The sequence below is a fragment of the Heteronotia binoei genome, chromosome 2 (assembly GCF_032191835.1).
Source record: "Heteronotia binoei isolate CCM8104 ecotype False Entrance Well chromosome 2, APGP_CSIRO_Hbin_v1, whole genome shotgun sequence".
In the NCBI taxonomy this organism is placed as follows: domain Eukaryota; kingdom Metazoa; phylum Chordata; class Lepidosauria; order Squamata; family Gekkonidae; genus Heteronotia; species Heteronotia binoei.
Window position 1 is genome coordinate 97,076,157 of NC_083224.1, and position 17,302 is coordinate 97,093,458.

The window sequence follows — 17,302 nt, forward strand, 5'->3', positions numbered from 1 at the left end:
GGACTTAGGGTTCCAGCTATACCTTGTGGCTAATGGCCACTGGTAGGCCTCTGCTTCATATGTTTATCAAATCCCCTCATGAACCTGTCTGTAACTGTAGCTGCCACCACTTCTTGTGGCAGTGAATTCCATGTGTTAATTTCTCTGGGTAGAGAAATACTTCCTTTTATCTGTTCTAAGCTTATTGCCTACACCACAAGTTCTTGCATTGTGAGGAAGGGAGAAAAAAGGGACTTCTTTTTCTGCATTCTATATCCCTTGCATAATTTTGTGAACTTCTTTCATGTCACCCCTCAATTGTCATTTCTCCAAGATAAAGAGTCCTGATGATTTAAACCTTTGTTCATAGAGAAGTTGTTCCAGCCCTTTAATCATTCTAGTTGCCCTTTTCTGCACTTTTTCCAATGCTGTAATATCTTTTTTGGGGTGTGGTGACCAGAACTGTACACAGTATTCCAAATAAGGCTGCACCATAGATTTATGCAGGGGCATTACAATACTGGCTGATTTGTTTTCAGTCACCTTCAGTTATACCTTCCAGCTTAGCATTTTCATTTTTTATTGCTATTCTGCAGTGAGTCAGCATTTTCAGTGAGTTTTCTACCACAATTCCAAGTTCTCTCTGCTGGTCAGTTACCACCATTTTGGACCCCATCAACATATATTTTCAATTAGGATTTTTTACTCCAATGTTTATTGCATTGTGCTAACCCACACTGAACCTCATTTGCTTCATTAACTTCCATGTTGAATCTTATTTGCCCCAATGCCAAGCCCTGTGGCTCCCCGCTTGCTTACCACATTTCACATTGAACCTCATTTGCCCTACCTCAACAGATCCCTCTGGAGCACCTCATAGTCCTTCCTGATTCTCACCACTCTGAACGTAGTGTCATGCACAAGTGTATCCACTTCACTGCTTACTCCCAACACCAAATCATTAATGAACAAGTTAAAAAGCCCCAGTACCAAGCCCTGTGGCACCCCACTTGCTTACCACCTTCCACTGTGAAAACTGCCCATTTATACTCACTGTTTCCTTTTAATTAAACGGTTTTTAATCCACAAGAGGACTTGTCTTCTTATCCCATGACTTCTGAATTTACTTAGGAGCCTTTAATGAGGAACTTGATCACAAGCTTTCTGGAAGTCTAGGTAAACAAAATCATCTGGGTTCACATGTTTGTTTGTCCCCTCAAAGAATTCTAAAAGGTTAACAAGACAAGATCTTCCATTATAGAATCCAAGCTTATTCTTCTTCAATATCTTTTGTTCAGTGTGCCTACTAATTCTGTCTTTAGTAACAGATTCCACCAACTTACCTGATATCGATGTTAGACTGATCGGCCTGTAATTTCCCAGATCTCCTCAGGAGCCTTTTTTGAAGATGTGGGTTACATTAGCTGCCTTCTAGTCCTTGGAAATGGAAGCAGAATTAAGTTATAAATGGCATGCTTTGTCAGGAGATCCACAAGTTCACATTTGAGTTCTTTCAGAATTCTTGCATGTATGCCATCTGGGTCTGGTGATCTGTCAGTTTTTAATTTGTTCATCAGTCATCGAACCTCCTCTGTCATCTCAATCCAATTCAGGTCTTTTGACACCCCTTCTGAAATAGGTGGTTCTGAAGTGGGCAAGCACCTCCCATCCTTTCACTGTGAAGACAGAGGCAAAAAAGCATTCAACTTCTCTGTCATTTCCCTATCATCCTTTAGTAATCCTTTTAGGAACATAAGAGAAGCCATGTTGGATCAGGCCAATGGCCCATCCAGTCCAACACTCTGTGTCACACAGTGGCCAAAAAAACCAGGTGTCATCACGAGGTCCATCAGTGGGGCCAGGACACTAGAAGCCCTCCCAATTGTTGCCCTACCAAGCACCAAGAATACAGAGCATCACTGCCCTAGGCAGAGAGTTCCAACTATACGCTGTGGATAATAGCCACTGATGGACCTCCGCTCCATATGTTTATCCTCTCTTGAAGCTGTCTATGCTTGTAGCTGCCACCACTTCCTGTGGCAGTGAATTCCATGTGTTAATCACCCTTTGGGTGAAGAAGTACTTCCTTTTATGCGTTCTAACCCAACTGCTCAGCAATTTCATTGTATGAGTTCTTGTATTGTGAGAAAGGGAGAAAAGTATTTCTTTCTCTACCTTCTCTATCCCATGCATAATCTTGTAAACCTGTATCATGTCACCCCCTCAGTCGACGCTTCTCCAAGCATTTTAACCTTTCTTCATAGGGAAAGTGTTCCAACCCTTTAATCATTCTAGTTGCCCTTTTTTGGACTTTTTCCAATGCTATAATATATTTTTTGAGATATGGTGACCAGAATTGTACACAGTACTCCAAATGAGGCCGCACCATTGATTTATAGAGGGGCATTATGATACTGGCTGATTTGTTTTCAATTCCCTTCCTAATAATTCCCAGCATAGCGTTGGCCTTTTTTTATTGCAGTCACACACTGTCTCAATATTTTCCATGGGTTATCTACCATGACTCCAAGATCTCTCTCTTGGTCAGTCTCCGCAAGTTCACACCCCGTCAACTTGTATTTATAGTTAGGATTTTTTGCCCCAATGTGCATTACTTTGCACTTGGGCATGTTGAACCTCATTTGCCACATTGATGCCTACTTGCCCAGCCTCGACAGATCCCTTTGGAATGCCTCATGATCTTCTCTGGTTCTCAACACCCTGAATAATTTAGTGTTATCCACAAACTTAGCCACTTCGCTGTTTACCTTTGGTCATCCAATGGCCCCACTGCCTCCATAGCTGGTTCCTGACACTAATGTGTTTGAATAAATTTCTATTGTTGGTCTGTATGTTTTTTGCCATATGTGTCTGAGTGCCTTTTTGCCTGTTTGATCATCATCTTGCATTTTATTTGCCAGAGCCTGTGCTGCTTTTTATTTACCTCACTCCAACTAGACTTCCACCACTTAAAGGAATCTCTCTTACCTTTTACTGCTACCATTACTTTGTTCATTGACCATGCAGACCTTTTCTTATATACCTATTTTTACCTTTCCTAACCTGTGATATACATTTCATCGGAGCTTCTAGGACTGTTGTTTTAAATAGTCTCTATGCTTCCCAAAGGGATTTGACCCTCCCTCCCTCCCTTTCCTTTTCGTTTCTTCTTCATAATCCCTCTCATTTGAGACAAGTTACCCCTTCTAAAGTTAAAAGCAGTCTGATTTTCATTCATTATCATCACATGCATGCACATATTTACCATTTCATGTACATGCTCACACACGCTTTTTATTGGCAGAAGTATTTGCATACCCATAGTATGCTGTCCATGTTTGATATAAAATCCAATGGCATGTGACATTTGGAAAAGGTCACTTTCCCCCTAGTATTCACAATCCGGCTCGAACAATAGAATCCACAAGGTCATCTTTTTAGTGGAACCTTTGATTCCTCCTAAGCAGTATTGAGATCTTCGACAATCAACTGGTAACACAAAATACCAGTACCTAAAACATAATAGCAGCTTTATTCATATCCATGATTTCTTGGTTTTGCTTGGTCTTGTAAATTAACCAATAAATTAATGTGTAGATACTTGGGAATGAGACAAGATTAACAATTGGTAGTTTGGCTAGACAATAAGAAGTTGCTTTTTGCATATTGTTGGGTTTTTGATGCAATTTCACTTCCTGTTGTCATGAGTTAATTAAGTGTTTGTATATGCATGCTGATGTTTAGCCAGTGAGTAGGTAGAGCCAATGAGAATGTCTGCACATACTTCCCGCCAAGCCTAGGTGTCAATATGCATAGTGACCATTGAGGGAGAGCCCTAATAGGCTAATCCATATATTTGGGTGGTGGTCTAAGCCTGCACCCCAGGAAGATTATCACCCTCCCTGCATCACTGTGGGTGAATCAATTCTGAAGACAGTCCAGCAGTTCAGCTACCTGGAGTGCATCATCTCCTCAGATGCTAAGATCGACAAGGAGATTGACAACAGGCTGGCAAAGGCAAACCGTGCCTTTGGCCGACTGCACAAAAGAGTGTGGAGCAACAAGCATCTGAAAAAAGGCACAAAGATCAATGTTTACAAAGTGGTTGTGATGACAACCCTCATCTACGGCTCCGAATCGTGGGTTTTATACCGTCATCACCTGCGACTCCTTGAGCGCTTTCATCAGCGCTGCCTTCGCACCATCCTCAACATCCACTGGAGTGACTTTGTGACCAACACTGAAGTTCTCAAGCGGGCGGAGGTTACCAGCATCGAGGCACTGCTGTTGAAGACGCAGCTGCGCTGGGCAGGGCATATTTCTAGGATGGAAAACCACCGCCTTCCCAAGATTGCCCTGTATGGCGAACTTTCCACCGGCCATCGAAATAGAGGGGCACCAAAGAAGAGGTACAAGGACTCCTTGAAGAAATTCCTTGGCACCTGTCGCATCAACCATCACCAGTGGTCTGACCTAGCCTCAGATCGCAAAGCATGGAGGCACACCATTCACCAGGCTGTTTCTTCTTTTGAGAACGCACGCATAGCTGGTCTTGAGGACAAAAGGAGATTGAGGAAGAATCGCACTGCTACAGCACCAACCCTAAATCAGACTTTTCCCTGCAGCCACTGTGGCCGGACCTGCCTGTCCCGCATTGGTCTTGTCAGCCACCAGCGAGCCTGCAGCAGACGTGGACTATTGCACCCTTCTTAAATCTTCGTTCGCGAAGCCAAGCCGAGAGAGAGAGAGAGAGAGAGAGAGAGAGAGAGAGAGGTCTAAGGGAAACCATTTGGTCAGTTTTATTGCCCTTTGTGTTAAGTCCTTAGATCTCCATGCAGTTGAAGTTAAGACTCAAGAGAGTCAAGATGTAGTTTAGAAGCTAGATAGGATATTGAATCCTTTCTTTGTTTTCTAGAAATCCCAGTCATCCCTTTCCTCATTAGTAAAGTAAACTACTTTGTTTCTTAAGCTAAACCGCGTGCCTGGCTGTTATTTTGTGGTTCTCTCCACGTTACTCTGCTAATCGTATATCTGAACCATAACAATTGTAATTAGAGAATGAGGTTCAAACAGCATCATGAAAAGGATTCATGAAAAATGGGTCATCTATTGCTTTTAGCCAGTTGTGTATCTTCTAGTATGCAATCAAGAGATGAACTGTCTTCGCTTACACATCTGAGTAGCTCTGGTGTACACGTTTTTTTTGCTCCTGTTCTGCTATTCATAGTTGTAGAAGTAATGCTAGTCATAGAAATAGTCCAAGATCTTTGTGTATGTTTCACATATTCATTCCAAGTTGCTCAGAGCAATTTTATCTTCACCTCAACACTGGGGTGGGTATGTGGATGTGCACAGAAGGCCATGGTCTGGAATATGGATTGTCCCTAAGAGGAAGCAGAATCTGGGAGAAGCTCCTCCTTCCCCATCTTCATCTTCCCAAGCCTTCCATTCCCTAGGCACCTCCTGATGTCTCTGCATGACCCACAATCCGGATAATCATCAGTGGTGGTTTGAGGCTTAAAGGAAGCTACTCAGGAGATTGGTAACTTCTTCACAGAAGCATCCCCTCCCACCTTAAGCATAGGGCTTATGGAGTTCACCCCAGTTTGTCTTGCACTATGAATTGCACTATGGTGACAACTGAAAGAGACCGAGAATTGTGTGAACTGATATCATATGCAAGTATGCAGTTGTGAGTTGCTTATACTGCTCGACTGAAAGTAACTACTTGTCTCCTGGGGTGGGCATCATGGTTAGTCATTTTTCAAAATTTGATTGAATTGTCTCTTGCCATGGCACAACTTTACAAAGTACATCTTCTCACAAATGGATTCACTCTTGTTTCTTCAAGCTGCTCTATTATTTTGATTACTTCCCAAATCTTTTCTGATGCACAATAGTAAAATTAGGAGGAAGACAGAGAAAAGCTCTTTTTACTGCACAAGATGGAACATCAGCACAAGGTTATGAAATAGCTCATAGGACCTTATTTTTTGTGGATTCTTCTGTGCTTAAAGGTTAATGTTAAAGCATCACACTGAGATGTTTTTAAGCTTTTAATAAGTATAATAAAACCACATTTCCCCAAATAAGTACAGCATGCTTGAGCAAGGTTTTCTGAGACTGATCTTTGAAGAAGAGCAACTTTTTGCTATGACATTGACTCAGTGCTTGCTTCTGAAACCAAATTGACTTGAGAGTACAGGATATAAATGTTTGAAATACAGTGGAATAAATAGGACTGCTGTACTTTGCATGTATCTCCATATTTAAAGTGCGGTCTAGGAATTCAAATGTTTAGAGTACTGAAGTTTTGGGGTAGACAAAGCTAGAACTTGAAGACACAGTTTACTTTTCTGCTAAACCAGGAAAACCAGTTAATGTGACTGATGAATTGATGAATAGCAGAAATGTTGCCAAAATCCAAAATTATCCATGCAAGGTTCAGAAATGCCCTTCATCACAATATTATGGATGAAGAACCCTGCTTCAGAAATAACCCAGATCCACTGGATTATTTCTAGATACCCAGCATAATGTTCTAGTAGGTCTTGGCTACTTTGGGATTGGAAATTGATGTGCCTTGCCTATTCCTGACTAATTATTTGGACAATTGTCGTATACCCTCCCTGTTCCATTCCTCGTTTTCCTTTTGATAAGAAAGAGGTAGATCTTTGGTAACAATTATAAGGCTAGCTGCAAGTACAGAGTATAGTGTATTACATAAAGGGATTTGAGTGAAGTGTACATTCTGTACTGAGTGAGGAGGACTTCACTGACTTTCAGGCCACAGTGTGGAAGTGCATGTCATGCTTCTTATGAGGTGACTTTTTGAAGCAGATAACTGTTGCAGATGTTGGCCCCTTTGCGCTGTCTAAACTGCTGTGAATTATGGCTTCTCCAGCCTCTAATTATGCAGTCAGCCCCCAATCGCCCGTTCCTAACGAGGCTGACAGGCTAATCTCTCAAGAGCCCTTAATGTGTTATCATCTCTTGCTGGGTGACCTCATATTTCTAACTGCTCCAAGGGGGGAAGGGAGGAAGGAAAAGTGTCATCACCCCCCCCCCCCCCTTGTAAGCCCACATCCCAAGGCTCATCTGTTCAGGCAGAGGAGATCGGCTCATCCATCACCCACCCTGTTTGGGCTATTAGATGATTAAAGACATTTTTTATAATATTTGGATGAGTTTTCAAAGCTCCCTGAAAAATGTCTGATTAACAGCCATTTAACCCCTCACTGATCAGGTTGTAGACCCCAAGAGTGTGGGAGATACATCTGGCGGGGCTCTTAGAGAGGCTAGCCGTAATCTTGAGTTTGTTCCATCTGTTCATGCCCAGAGCTCTGACAAGGTGTAATTCATTGTCCTTGGACAACCTGCAGGAAACGGTTCTCATGCACCCAACTGGGACCTGGTGGTTTGTGAGGTTTTAACAGTTGCAGGGAACAGGAAGTAGGAGGGCCTCTATTTGTTATGCAACAGACAGTGCAGGCACAGGATCTCTCATGCCACATGAACAACTTCTTGTAGATGAATCCTAGGATTTCCTGGTTACCTGTAGGTGTAGATGGCCCTGATTAGAGCCTTGATGGTCTGCAGCTCTGTAAGTCAGCTAGTAGAAAACCGAGGTGCAAACTCCACATAATCTTTGGCAGCATTCATTTTTTTGCCTTTTCCATATCTCTGGGAATGTGCCTATTTCCTAGATTCTCCCACAGAAAGAGAGTGCAAAGACTCCATTACTACACTGGCTCTTTACTGCCAACTGCTGAGCACAGAGATTTCCCGTGTTTGCATCTTTGGAAGGTTATACTATTCAGACCTCAGCCTCCTTACCATTTTTGAATCTTATCTTCTCTATGGTTTTATTTTGATTGGGTTTTTTCATATAAAGTGCTACATAAGTTTCCTAATGGTATTGACAAGTCATCTTTGCATGAGCTGAATTGGTAGATAAAACCAGCTCCCTGCAGGAGAACTGTTCTGCAAATTAATTATGTAGGATAATCTTTGCAAGAGGTTGCTTGCAAATTAATTATCTGCCTTCACATTTAGAATAGGTTAAAGGTAAAGGTAGTCTCCTGTGTAAGCACCAGTTTCCGACTCTGGGGTGATGTTGCTTTCACAACGTTTTCACGGCAGACTTTTTTTTACGGGGTGGTCTGTCATTGCCTTCCCCAGCAAGCTGGGTACTCATTTTACTGACCTCGGAAGGCTGGAAGGCTGAGTCAACCTTGAGCTGGCTACTTGAATGCAACTTCCGCCAGGATCGAACTCAGGTCATGAGCAGAGTTTGGACTGCAATACTGCAGCTTACCACTCTGCGCCACGAGACTGTTTTAAGAACAGGTTAGAAAATATCAAAATAAAATCTTCCATCTTAAATTAGGAATTGTTCAACCATACATAAGAACAAGGTGGTAATAGCAGAGCCCTGAGGTGTTAGTGGACTGCAGTACTTCAGACTGCGTGTGATAGATTCCATTTTGGCATTTCCTTTTAATTTTTTTAAAAAACCTGCATGCAAATGGAAAACTAGCACATCAGGGAGAAAGCCTTAATTGCTGTGCTGGTTTTCCATTTGTAGGGAGTGCTTAACATGACTGAATATTCCAAAAATTCTGAAATGTGATTATTTATTTATAACACTAATATGCCGCATTCCCATACAATTAGGAATCCTAAGGTAGCAAGCTTTACCTGTAGTCTGAAGTCATGCAGTTCATTCCAGCACCTCAACTCTCTGCCCCCTCATTCTTGCCACATTTTCCTGTATATGCAAACCTGACCTTAGTATGGCAAAGTAGGGACAAACACGTGTGGCACCATTTAATGTATTCCAGGTCCCTTGCCTCACTTTTTTTTTCTCTTTGGTGATATTGCTAAGGAAAACAGCACCATTTGGGGGGCTGAATTTGGGAATAGATAGAACTCAAAAAATGGTATGAGATCTGGGAACCAAACATCAGAGTGAATATTTGCATTTGTCACAGTGAGTTATCAATAAATTTGGTTTAGCAAGAGGTTTAGGACTGGAAATATTTTGCTGAATGATAAATGAGATTTTTAGTTACTCTACGCCATTGAAAAATCCAGATTCTAGCCCTGACCTGAATAGCTCAGGCAAGCCCAATCTCATCAGATCTCAGAAGCTAAGCAGGGTTGACTCTGGCAAGTACTTGGATGGAAGACCACCTTGGAGCCAAAAGCAGGGGCAAGGGGTTTATTCAGCCACCTCTCTGAATACCCTCCAGACCCTCAGTAGGGGTCAGTCACAGGGGTCGTCATAACTTCCAGAATAAACTCACTCATTCACTCATGCATGCACACACATACACAAATGCAAAAACACCCCCCTCCATCCAGATTCTGTGCATGGAAATCAAGGTGTCTCTCTCTTCAAACAAATGTTATGTTATGTTCCCTAATTTTCACCTTTTCAGGGAGAAAGTTCAATCACTATAAAAAGCAGAAAAGCAACATGTGAACAAGGTCTATATAGTTTAAAGGTGATTATATCTAAAACGTAACAAGACCCATTATTTTCAGAAAGACTAGGACAGGTTGCTTGTGTGAACTGGGAGTGGATTTCCTCTCTCATGCTGTTTGCACCTGAAATGGGTTGCCCACCCAAAAGAGATGCCTCAATCGAATATGTTTTCCTTAATAGGGTGTCCACAGCTTCATGCATGCAGTAGTTGAACATATTTTTAACAGGTCTTAATCTTCAAGCCAAATTTTCTGATGGATGATTCCCTTTGGGGTGTTGGGGAATGTATAAGAAGTACAGTTTCTTCACAATGTTCCTTTTGTGCTTTGTTTGTATGGTCCTAGTTTTGAGAAGCAGTTCGGGAGCTTAATCTCAGAGCACTTGCTGAGTATGGGAAATCTCTGCTGATAAATGTCGCTTGCTCAGTTGTAGGAGTCAATTGATTGATCGCCATCCGTTGTGATGCTCATTGTCATATTTCATAATCTCAATTTCTTGTCAATTGATTGCCAGACAGAAGCGACAGCCAAGGAGGGCCACCGGTGTCTGCGGGGGCCAGCCAGCGCATGGCGCTAACTTTCCCTCTCTGTAAGTGTCTTATTTTTTTATTACTGTTGTGGGGTAGTTGGGAGGGGAGTTATAACTGTTAAGATTTCTGTAGCAGAGATATGCAATGTAAATAATGCAGTGAAACATGTGTGTATTAGCTTTAAAAAGAAAAACTTTACTTATCTAGTGTGGGAAGGGTTACTGGGAAATACAAGAAATAAAGAAATAAACAAGAAAAACAAATAAGTCCTCTCTGACTGCACTAACCTATGTCTTAACTCTGTAAAGAAGAAGTGTCGAACTCATTTGTTTTGAGAGCCAGATCTGGCATAAGTGTTACTTTGCTGGATCAGGCCATTTGTGGCATACAATGTAACACAAGGTTCCAGAGACATAAACTTTATAAAGGTGATGTCAGATGCTGAATGGCAATAACAGGTGAATGACTATGGCAGGCTTGGTTGGATTAGGTGTGATATACTGAGGGGTAGTAAGTGTGGCGATACCAGCTTAGGTAATGAGACAGGAAGCTGAGGTCTCAGTTCAATTCAGGAGAATGCAAAGAATAAATGGACATAAGTCTGAAATTAGAACTAGAACATTCAGTTGCTAATGGAAGTGCACTGTAAGTAGTAGTACTCTTACAAAGAAATGTCACAGGGAAATTAGAAAGAGAGACTCCAGAACTGCAGTTGATAATGAAACTCAAGACAATGCATCCTCCTGGACTGAATTGAGAGAGAGTTTTCTTGTCTCATTACCAATATATTATCATTTGGCATCTGAAATCACTCCACTCTCCAATATGTAAGGACCAATCCAGGTGTTCTAATTCCTAACCAGAGTCTTTTTTGAAAGAAATCCAGATAAGAATATTTCATGACTTCAGGGAGAGAACTAGCAAGCTCCAACACTCCTTCTCAAGCTTATGAAATTAAGTAATGAAGGTTCAGCTTTTCCCACAGTCTCTCAAACTTCTTGCTGAGTGGCTTGGTCAGGATATTAGCAATCATCTCTTCAAAGGGACAGAACTTTATCCCAATCAGTCCTTGTTGCATTTCTCTGACTTTGTGGTATCTCACAGAAATATAACAGAAAGACAGTTTATTTACAGTCACAGACCAATTAAAATACAAGAATTTAAAAGCTCCAACACAAAAGATAAAATCTATGCTATAATAAGTATTAGGATAGACAATTGTCTTAATAAGTTCAGTATAAGAGTTACATCAAGACACAAGTTAAAACGGAACATCTTAAAACTGAGAAGCAGTAAAACGAGTCTTTTGGATGCTATAGTAGGCAGCGCAGAATTTGGCAACAGCTTTGGAAATGGGCTGGTTTTCATCTGATAATATGACATTAAGACATTCTAATTCCAGCAGCCCAGAATTTGCCCTTAATATAGGCTCTGTGTATTTCACACAGGCCTCTTTATACCAGGAACACCTAAGAATTATGTGCATATACCAGGAACACCTAAGTCCACTTGCAGAGAGGGTGGGATAAAAGTCTAAAGAAAGAAAGAAAAGAAAGAAAGTAAAATGAATGAATGTGGATTCAACTTCCCCTAAGTCACAGTGGCAAAAGCCTTTGTACCTGCCCTCGAGAACTGCTGAGGAAAGCGCTGAGCATCTTGCCAGAGTAAAAGCTTTTCCACAGAAATATGTTTGCTGTTGGCTTTGATGCTTTACTCTTGGTCAAATTAAAACAAGTTTAACTGTCTTCAAACATGGCTAGAGGAACAGTGCTCTCATCAGTATACACAGTATTGCATTCTTTAGACAATAGAGTTTTTGGATCCATAATTCTGTAGCCTTTGCCACCTTGAGCATAGCCCACAAGTATGCCAGCTTCAACTTTTCCCCTCCTTTTCTCGGTTATGTGGGCATAAGCTTTAGGTGTTTAAGAGCTGGCTTCTTTGCATATCAAAGCTCAAAAGGGGATTTATTTGTACCTATAGAAGGGATTCTGTTGTGAAGGTACACAGCTGTGGTTAAACCTTCACCCCAACACTGGTCTGGCAGATTTGCTTGCTAGAGCAGAAGTCTTATCATATTTAATAATGTCCAGATCAAACATTCTGCAGAACCATTCTACTATGGACTGTATCCCACTGTAATATGTTGAATTCCTCCTCACTTTAATAATCTCTGGAATTCATGATAACAAGATTCAGACCCTTTTTCTGTAAACTGTGTCTCTGCTGTTGGGGTTTAGATATACGATTATCAGAGTAACGTGGAGAGAACCATGAATAACAGCCAGGCACATGGTTTAGCTTAAGAAACAAAGTAGTTTACTTTACTAATGAGGAAAAGGTATGACTGGGATTTCTAGAAAACAAAGAAGGATTCAATATCCTATCTAGCTTCTAGTCTACATCTTGACTCTCTCGAGTCTTTACTTCAACTGCATGGAGATCTAAGGACTTAACACAAAGGGCAATAAAACTGACCAAATGGTTTCCCTTAGACCACCACTCAAATATATGGATTAGCCTATTAGGGCTCTCCCTCAATGGTCACTATGCATATTGACACCTAGGCTTGGCGGGAAGTACGTGCAGACATTCTCATTGGCTCTACCTACTCACTGGCTAAACATCAGCATGCATATACAAACACTTAATTAATTCATGACAACAGGAAATGAAATTGCATCAGAAACCCAACATATCTGCAGCTTTGCCAAATTTGTTGAGAGAGCCAGCTTGGTGTAGTCTTTAAGTGCGTGGACTCTTATCTGCGAGAACAGGGTTTGATTCCCCATTCCTCCACTTGCACCTGCTGGAATGGACTTGGGTCAGCCATAGCTCTTGCAGGAATTGTCCTTGAAAGGGCAGCCATTGTAAGAGCTCTCTCTGCCCCACCTACCTCACAGGGTGTCTGTTGCGGGGGAGGGGAAGGTAAAGGTGATTGTGACCACTCTGAGATTCAGAGTCTAGGGTGGGTTATAAATCCAATATCATCATCTCCTCCTCCTCCTCCTCTCCAGCTACATAAATTTTAAATTTCTCCAGAACTTTACTCTTAGATCTTAGCAGATATGCATAGACAAAATGAGTTTTCCCTTCAAGGAAGGTAAGAATTATACTTATTTCCTCTTGTAGACATCTTTAATGACCCCAATAAACTATATAACCTTGAGGAACTTTCATTGTTGATTTACTTTTTCTGCCATAATGTGGCACTGTGCCTTTCCCTTTAATACAGATATCACAACATTCCAATACTTGATCAAATTCAGAATATTTTATTTCACATGAGTCCAGCAATTTTCTAACAGAGTCCATGGACCAGTGGCCAAGGTGCACATGCCATCCAATTAAACAACTGGAGTGTGGGCATATGGCCTCTTTGGCTTCATATGCATATTCCCCTTCAACAATCGGCTTCAAATAATATCCACTTCCAATCCTGTTTGCCTTTATCGCAACATTCTCCTTAGGGTGAGTAACTATGCACACTCTGTTCTCTATTGCAAAATGTTTCCTTGGTCTGTTAATCTGGTTACTGAGATCAAATTTTGCTCTGCATCTTTTGAATAAAGGCAAGCTCTTAAAACAATATCTATCAGCCCTCCATTAGTAGTTAACATGGATATCTTGACATTCCCAGTTCTCTGAGTCTTTAGCAAATCTCCATTTGCTTGGAATAGCATTTGCCTTTTGTTCTGATCTAGATCAACAAACCAGTCTCTAAATTTGTATATGTGAGAACTAGAGCCTGAGTCCAATAAAAAGGCTTGATCTGCATCTAAATCATGCACATTAACCATGTAACTGAATTCCTTTCAAGGAGCTCCCTTTGTTTTTAAATCTCCTGGCCCTTACCATTTCCATGAGCCAGATGCTGCAGCTCGGTTACTTACAGAGGGACCTGAATCTGAATGGCGAACTCTCTGTTCTCGTTCATCCCTTAGCTTCAGTGCATATATGCCTTTATCTAAATTAGCAAAACTTGTTTTTGTACTCAAATCTCTCAGGTAAGAAACATCAATCTGCTCTATGGATTCCAGGACCACAAGCAAGATTTCACAACTCTCTTGAAATGACGATAATATTGTAACATTCAATTCTTGGTCTGATATTTGTTCTCCAGAAGTTCCCAAATCCACTGCTATAGACAGCAATTTATCCAGGTGCAAACCTTCTTGCATTTTCGAGGAGTACATTCTTTTTTTCAGATACTGCTTTTGAATAATAGTACTTTGCCCACATTTGCTTATTAGGTTGGTCCAGATTTCTTTTGCCAGTTTACAATTTGTCACTAGGGCTATTTCCTGCTGAGAATTTGAGTTTAAGATGATCAATTTATTCTTAAATTCATCAGTCTCATATTTCTTTTTCTTGATTTCAGTTATATGATCAGGGTTTCATAATTCAACATGCATTGGCTGCGTTTGACACAGTCGACCATCAGCTACTGTTTCGCCACCTTGCCGACGTGGGGATTCGGGGGTCTGCCCTCCAGTGGCTTACCTCCTTTCTCCAAGGCTGGAAACAAAAGGTGGCTATAGGGGAGCAGTTGTCCCAGAGACACCCACTTTTATGTGGCGTGCCTCAGGGGGTGGTTCTCTCCCTGATGTTTTTTAACATCTACATGCACCCCCTTGCCCAGATTGTCTGGAGATATGGGCTGGGTTAACACCAATATGTGGATGACACCCTGCTCTGTCTATTGATGGGGGGCCGGTCCAGCTGCACCCTGCGAGAGCTGGACCTGGCATTGCAAGCCATAGTGAAATGACTCAGGCAGAGCAGACTGAAGTTGAATCCAGTGAAGACAGAGGTCCTGTGCCTAAGTCGTGGCGGCCTGGGTAGGGAAATCCCTCTGCCGGCCTTTGATGGGATGCCATTGGTGCCAGCTTCGAAGGTCAAGAGTTTAGGGGTGCTCCTGGAGCCGTTGCTGGTAATGGAGGCCCAGGTAGCAGCCACTGCCAAATCTGCATTTTACCATCTCAGACGGATAAGGCAGTAGTTGGCTCAATAACTAGAGTGCAGTGACTTGACAGCAGTGATCCATGCGACGATCACCTCAAGAATTGACTACTGTAATGCCCTCTACATGGGGCTGCCGTTGACTCAAATTCAGAGGCTGCAACTGGTGCAAAATGGAACAGCCAGGTTGTTAATGGAGCTGCCTGTATGGGTGCACATTCAACCTGTGCTGGAAACATTGCACTGGTTGCCTGTGGCCTTCTGGATTCGCTTCAAGGTGCTGGTCATAACCTTTAAAGCCCTATATGGCCTAGGACTTGCCTACCTTCAGGACTGCCTCTCCCCATATGCGCCCCACAGAGCTCTCCGTTCAGGGTCTCAAAACCGCCTTAAGATCCCCGAACTGAAAGAGGCTTGACTGTCCAGCACTAGAGTCAGAGTGTTCTCAGTAATAACCTCTGCTTTGTGGAATGCCCTCCCTGAAGACATCAGGGCCCTGCGGGACCTGCCACAGTTCCACAGGGCCTGTAAGACCGAATTATTTAAACTTGCTTTTAACGGTTGAAGGGAGGTAGCTATTACTCCACAGCACCGACAATCACACTGAATTTTATACTGAAACAAGAATATCAGAGAAATTAGAAATGTACATCTTGGTTTAGGATTGTAAATTGTATGAATGATTTTTATTACGTATCTTGTTTTTAATGTTTATGTGGTTTAATTTGTTGTGGTTAGCCACCCTGAGCCCATTAGGGGAGGGCAGGATATAAATTTGATAAAATAAAATTAATATTTTAATTCCTGAACTCCAAGAGAACATTCTACTGTCATCTTCAACAAGAGGAAGTTATCTCTGGCCAGTTTTGGAATAGTAGGATTAGGGGGTTAAACATACAACATGCTGACGTTGTTCTGCCATCCCTTCCTGAAGATGCACAGGTGGTGCAACTTCTCTGGAGTTGGCTGAAGGGTGTCTATTCCTGCAGTGCGTTCTTCCCCTTAGAGGCATTGATGAAGAAATATTGTTCCTCTTTCCTACTGTCAGTTAGAGTCAGGCAACCATGAGCTGTTGGAAAGAAAAACTCTTCAGATGTAATCCAAGAGAAAGTAGAAAGACAACCATGAAAACAAAAACAATCCCTTTCAAGCCTTATCAGCTTCATGTACTAAATATGGAGTTTCAGAAAGCTCAGCTGGAAACAGTCTGGGGCCAGAACCCTTTTGTTAAGAATTTCTGTAGCAGGGATATGCAGCCAAATGCATGTGTATTACCTTTAAAAAGAAAAAAAAACCCATTACTTAACTAGTGTGGGAAGGGTTACTGGGAAATACAAGAAATACAGAAGATTACCATCCTCTCTGATTACACTAACCTACATCTTGATTGACCCCACAGTGTCAATCATAATTTCCCCGGGTATGTAAGAAAGGGTCACAACAACTAAGCAGTGATGCAACCCTTCCTGCCCTCCTTCTTATGATCTGGCTAATTCACAGAATCAGCATTGCTATAAGATGGCCATCTAGCCTCTGCTTAAAAACCTCAAAAAAAGGAGAGCCCACTGCCTCCCAAGGAAGCCTGTTCCATTGGGAACTACTCTTGTCAGAAAGTTCTTCCTACTGTTTAGACAGAAACTCTTGATTTAATATCATTCCATTGGTTCTGGTCCAACCTTCTGGAGCAACAGAAAACAATTCTGCATCATCCTCTATATCAGGGGTGGCCAACGGTAGCTCTCCAGATGTTTTTTGCCTACAACTCCCATCAGCCCCAGCCATTGGCAAAAAACATCTGGAGAGCTACCGTTGGCCACCCCTGCTTTAAATGACAGCCCGTCAAGGATCTATATGATAGCCCTTCAAGGATCTGAAGATGGTGATCATATCACCTCTCAATCATCTCCTCTCCAGGCTAAACATACCCAGCTCTTTCAATCTTTCCTCACAGGACTTGGTCTTCCAACTCCTCACCATCTTCATTGCCCTCCTCTGGAAACATTCCTGCTTGTCTATATGCTTCTTAAATTGTGGTGCCCTAAACTGAACACAGTACTTCAGATAGGGTTGCCAATCCCCAGGTAGGACAACACAAGAAAACACTGCATATAATACTTTGCAGCAGGGGTTTTGGTGGACAATATTACTGCTGAAGCAGTGCCATGGTCAGACCACTTTGCCCTTAAGGCTCGTGTGGATGTCCCGCCCCAAGCCCGTTTAGGCGGCGAGCATATTTTGGCTCACCTGCAGAGCGTGATGGACCCTGAGCGGTTCCAAATGGCTCTTCGGGATACCTGGCCCCCTGGCGATTCTCTCAATGACCTGGTTGAATCTTGGCATGG

At 42.1% G+C, this 17,302-nt stretch overlaps 2 protein-coding genes across 5 annotated transcripts in view; one reads left to right on the plus strand and one right to left on the minus strand.

The window, feature by feature from the left end:
- ERI3 (ERI1 exoribonuclease family member 3) overlaps positions 1-17,302 on the minus strand; it is a 790,890-nt gene that overhangs the window by 773,547 nt on the left and 41 nt on the right. The window lies entirely within an intron of this gene.
- The window catches only part of RNF220 (ring finger protein 220), a 537,115-nt gene that overhangs the window by 196,513 nt on the left and 323,300 nt on the right, over positions 1-17,302 (plus strand). For 2 of the 4 annotated variants that reach the window (XM_060231695.1, XM_060231698.1), the window contains exon 3: positions 9,983-10,057. The exons of the other annotated variants lie outside the window; for them this stretch is intronic. In XM_060231695.1, coding sequence (XP_060087678.1) covers positions 9,983-10,057 — 75 coding nt within the window. The remainder of the gene's footprint in view (positions 1-9,982; positions 10,058-17,302) is intronic. 4 annotated transcript variants of the gene reach the window in all.